Source organism: Rana temporaria, chromosome 2 (assembly GCF_905171775.1).
Source record: "Rana temporaria chromosome 2, aRanTem1.1, whole genome shotgun sequence".
Classification (NCBI taxonomy): Eukaryota; Metazoa; Chordata; class Amphibia; order Anura; family Ranidae; genus Rana; species Rana temporaria.
In genome coordinates, this window is record NC_053490.1 from 429694252 (window position 1) to 429699548 (window position 5297).

A 5297-nucleotide genomic window follows, 5' to 3' on the forward strand; every position below is an offset into this window, starting at 1 on the left:
TTTTTACCACAAACAAAGATACAAAGTGGTGGTCAGTACTTCTAACCAGTATTAAGTTACAAAGTAAATACATTTTAATAGGTTTTCTATATCAATGAATCTAATTTTTCGATTAGAAAGTGTGAAGTCACGGGGAGTCAGTTGAGCAACATTTTGTTTGTCTATTATCCCTTCAGTGCCACATGTGCCAGTGCAAAGACTGGAACTGTTGTAAAGCAGGAGATAAGAAGACCTTGAATTTATATAGACAACTATGAAACACTTCATATACTTTACAGTGAAAAACAGCGACTGGTAGACCTGAACAAGGCCCAGGTTTCCCAAATGAATGCATTGAAATGAATATACAGTTAATTTACAAAGAACAGGTGTTGCCTTTAGGGCATATGATCATGTGCCAGGTGTTCTGGCAGACACAAAAAAAGAATAAGGCAGCATTTTTACTGGCCTGAGTATACTGATAATTTTCATTACTGAAAGCATTCTTCTACCAGTTATGATATTGTGGGGCTTCTGTTAAGCCTCGTACACACGGCCGAGAAACTCGACGGGCAAAACACATCGTTTTGCTCGTCGAGTTCCTTGTGAAGCCGCTGAGGATCTCGGCGAGCCAAATTTTCCCATTCCCGTCGGGGAAAAAGAAGACATGCTTTCTTTTTGGCCCGACGAGATCCTCGGCGGTTTCCTCGTTGAAAAGTGTACACACGACTAGTTTCCTGAGCAAAAAAAAAAACCCAGCAAGCTTCTTGCTGGTTTTTGCCGAGAAACTCGGCCGTGTGTACGAGGCCTTAGTCCCTGGTCACGACTGGGGTCCAGTAAAGACTGCTGGTATTTGGAATGCCCTGTTCTGACCATCTTTCTATGGCTGTTAACCACATGTAATCTTTAAGTTTATAGCTATGCTATGAGACCCTCGTATTATGACCTATTACATCTTCACAATGCTAAAACAATATATTGTTCACATGACCACAATTTTAGGATATTACGAATCCCGATTCACAATAAGGTCTGCCTTTTATTAGTAGGCAGCTATAAGGATTATAATGGAGTATAATTCAGCAATCGATCACCATTCAATGTAATTAGGCTTGTACCAGTTGCTTTACTGAAAAGCAAGTCTGCATTTGCTGTAGTAAAAATATACCTTTATTATGTGTTGGGAACCGTAAGTGGATCGCATACTGATAATTCTAACAGAAATGTTTAAGCAGGGCAAAGCAAACCACTGCACTTCAACCAGACCAGGACGCGTACATCAACACTACACAGATAAAATGCAAATATTGAAAATCCCTTTTGTAAATCCACCATTCATGATAGAACTGTAGGCTTGCCAAGCCTGTTGGAGACTAACGTCTCACTGTAACTGAATATTCAACATGCTTTTAACACAACTGCAGAAAACACTGTAGCAGTCAATTAATGGTGGATCTAATGCCACAAATAAATGACTATGTCCTTTCATAATAGCCCGCCACTTGACATGATGGTAGGTAGGTCACCCTGGCAGTGATAAGACTGAAAGTAGTTAAACTCTAAGGTTCGAAACTTTTTTTTTTCTTTTATCAGTGAGTGCATATTAATGTGTCACCAGTTCATTTATGGATGGAAAAAATGGCTGTAATTCATTAACAGGAATCCCATTATTTTGCCACATAGCTTTCTAAAAGAGTAAGCCTATGTTGTAAAAAAATAAACTGGGAAAGGGGTGGACAGAATGGGTAGGCAATAAATTTAAATATAAATCCCTAAGAGTAAATGTTTTCTTGGTAACAAAAGCAGGCGTGCAATAAGTAAGACAAACTGAAACTTAGGATTTTTTTCAGGGTGGTAAGTATAACTAATGACACGTGTGTAAGATCAAATTGTATCATTCAACATACGGTAAAATAATCATGCTTTTTTAGCATTCTTTAAGATAATTTGGTAAAACTGGATCTATAAGAGGTGGTATAGGTCCTGGAGAACATGCATTTTTCATAAACTGCTATTGTTTAGCAGGTTTGGTTTCTGTATCCTGGGAAGGTTTTCTTGCCTTCTACAATTACATTTCGACAGGCTATTGTAGAAAAGCCCTACAGCTGCAGTCACAAATAGGAGCATGCGCATTGCTATAAATACCCCAAAGTAGCCTTGGTAAAGAGTGGAAGAATACAACAAATCCAGTAGGCACGCAAGTAGGTTAATTCCTGTACAGCAAGGCAACATTTTTGTTCAGGAAACTTTTATCAAGTCCTGATCGAGGGTCCTTGCTTTGTACCGAGTACAAAGCAAGGACGAGCACTTGAATTGATTCCTGGAATAGCGTTCTTTTTATCTTTTACGTTAACTACTTTAGAGAGGCTGCAAATGTTGACTGTTCATCATCAATGGCAGTAAAAAAAAAAAGAACATCTACCAGTCTCATAGGCTTACTTATTATCAACAATGGATCAAGAAAATAGAGTTGTTACCCATTGAAACCAATCTCATTTTATGGCTTGTTTTCAAGTTTAGAACCAAGCTCTAAAACCTGATTCGTTGGTATGGTTAACAAAATAAATGTGCTCCAGTTATAATAACTTTTTTCCCGCTATAAGACATAGAACAAATTAAATTGTACATTTTGATTTGTTGATGTCTGATAAATATGGTGCACGATGTATAGCAGAAATATTGAACAATTTATTATTAGCTCTCAAATATTAATATACAAAGTCATGCACTGTCCTTCTTCCCTTGTGAAAACAGCATTTTCTTCATCTAGTGTTTTCTAAACTTTAAGAAACCACAAGCAGGTAAGGTTCCCCAGTGGGTAATGGTGCTATAATCAAACAACAGTGCATTGTTCTGTTAGTAGACAGTTCACTCGACAGTTTGGGATGTAAAGAGTTATATTACTTAAGCCACCTCATCTCTGCCAGGAAGACTTGCCCCTCCCAGTTCAAGAATATTCACCCAATGCCACGACAATAGAAAGCATCCATTCATGTCTCCTGTATATTCACGTACACACAAAGAGCCAATGCTGTATATGTATATTATGTGTTATATAAAAAAAATGGACTAATAATAACAGCATTTAGAAGAAGGTTTATAAAAGTCTATATGTCAGCCATGTCTACTTCCCACTCCTCTCCATAAGCACGTCACCTGCTCATTCTTGCCACTTGATATCAAAGTCTTCCGTGTCCATTGAAAGTCTTGGAGCTTCGAGCTACAAAAGTCTTCCATGTCCATTGTTTCCTCTTCAGACATAGTCTTTTCTGTCATATCCAGGATTTGTTGATCGGGCTGCTGAATATGCCACTCTAGATGCAGGGTACTTCTCCTGTTTTGGTGGGCAACTGCAGCATAGCATAGCACCCCCAAGCATTAGAAGAGCAGAGGCTGCCCACCCAAGGTACATGGAGGCACCCAGCTCCCTCTTTTGAGCCTCCACGACTAGCGGGTTGTAGAAATCACGAATTACTGTGTTTGCTGACCAGGATACGGGGATAAGCGTCATGAGCCCAGAAAGAATAAAGATGACCCCAGAGACAATCATGATCTTGGCCTTTGCTGACTCATCTTGAACACAGTTGGTGCACTTCGCTCCAATGATGGAGATCAGGACTCCGAGGACCGCAATGACAATGGAGATAACTATTAAGGCACGAGCGGCCTGAAGATCTTGAGGAAGAGCCAGTAGGGAGTCGTAGACTTTACACTGCATCTGCCCTGTGCTCTGAACGACACAGTTCATCCACAGTCCTTCCCAAATAATCTGAGCCACCACAATATTATTTCCGATAAAGGCGGTCACCCTCCACATTGGGAGCGCACAAGCAACGACAGCACCAAGCCAGCCGAGAATGGACAGGGCCACACCTAATATCTCAAGTCCCATAGACATGATGCTAATCCAGATGTATCAAATGCACAAAAGAGTGAGCAGTATCTGTGCACTGGGGTTTTGGTCTCCTTAGGAAATTCCTGCTGTGGCGGTTGCCTTTTATTTACTTGTACAAAGAAAAGTACTCACCACAGAAAATGTCCTAGATTGTTGTCTTAGTGAGTGAATTGCCTTTGTTTCTTCCCAGTGCAAAGCTCCTGTGTAGTTTCTTCCACAACCTTCTGATTTGGCCGGGAGCAATGTTTTGGCTTTCCAGTACCTCTTGGTGCTCTCGCTTGATCAGCTTTGTTCCTGGCTGAAAGCTCTCTCTGGATGACTGCCCAGGTCAGCCCTGTAAGTACAATATAGTCAACATAAAATATGTTATTTTTTTTTTTCTTTTCCGGGGTTTGGTCACTAGCTCCGTGAGACAGGCAGGTGTGTAACGGATCCTTGTACCTGTCCTTTATATCAGGATCAGGTGCAGCTGATGTCACAGCTCTCAGAGGGGGAGGGAATCTTAAAGAAGCAGTGACACAGAAAACAAACGTGAACAAGTTCTAATAAGATCATCAGCACAATTTACCAATGTGCACATGAATAAAACAATTTGGCAATTCAAAATAGCAAATATCAGCATCATTTATTAGCTGTTACACAAAAGGGGTAAAATATTTATTTTTGCAAAACTATGGTCTTTAGCAACCAGCACTCACACATTAAACTTCACTTTGATAAAGTTGGGAAAACAAATTTGTTTTTCCTAATCTTTATTACAAAACTGTAGAAAGTGTTAGGAGCTGAGAAAGCACAAGCTGGAACTTCTGCCTATAGTAACATCCATGTTTTTTTACACTTAACAAGGATACAATAAAAAAATGAGGATCGTAATTAAAGCGGAACTACATTGCATCTGAGCACCACCAACCTAAAAAACAGACCAGGGGGTAGATTCAGGTAGCAATTGCGCCTGCGTAACCATAGTTACGCAGCACAATTGCTTATTTGCCCCGGCGTAACGACTTCTCCTGATTCAGAGAGCTTGTTACGCCGACTGCAGCCTAAGATATGCGTGGCATAAGGCTCTTATGCCCTCATATCTTAGGCTGCATTCTTACGCAGGCCGCTAGGTGGCGTTCCGGTAGTGATCAGCGTATAGTATGCAAATTGCATACTAACGCCGATTCACTACCCTACGCGAGCCCTGCGTACGCAGTTTACGTCGTTTGCGTACGTCGTTTTTTTGCTTAAGGCTGCCCCTTCTATAGCAGGGGCAGCCAATGCTAAAGTATACCCGTCGTTACCGCGTCGCGAAATTTGAAATTTACGTTGTTTGCGTAAGTGAATCGTGAATGGCGCTGGACGCCATTCACGTTCACTTTGAAGCAAATGACGTCCTTGCGACGTCATTTACCGCAATGCACGTCTGGAAAGTTTCCTG

General features: G+C 40.8%; 1 protein-coding gene across 1 annotated transcript; it reads right to left on the bottom strand.

Moving 5' to 3' along the window:
- Positions 1-1131: 1131 nt before the first annotated feature.
- CLDN3 (claudin 3) lies at positions 1132-4319 on the bottom strand. Its single transcript, XM_040338290.1, has one exon. It carries the CDS (start codon positions 3875-3877, stop codon positions 3233-3235), a length of 645 nt encoding a protein of 214 aa, XP_040194224.1. The 5' UTR covers positions 3878-4319; the 3' UTR covers positions 1132-3232.
- Between the last annotated feature and the right edge of the window lie 978 nt (positions 4320-5297).

Bases quoted from the DNA above. Each gene is read 5' to 3' on its own strand.
- CLDN3 (XM_040338290.1), bottom strand. From the start codon at position 3,877: ATGTCTATGGGACTTGAGATATTAGGTGTGGCCCTGTCCATTCTCGGC.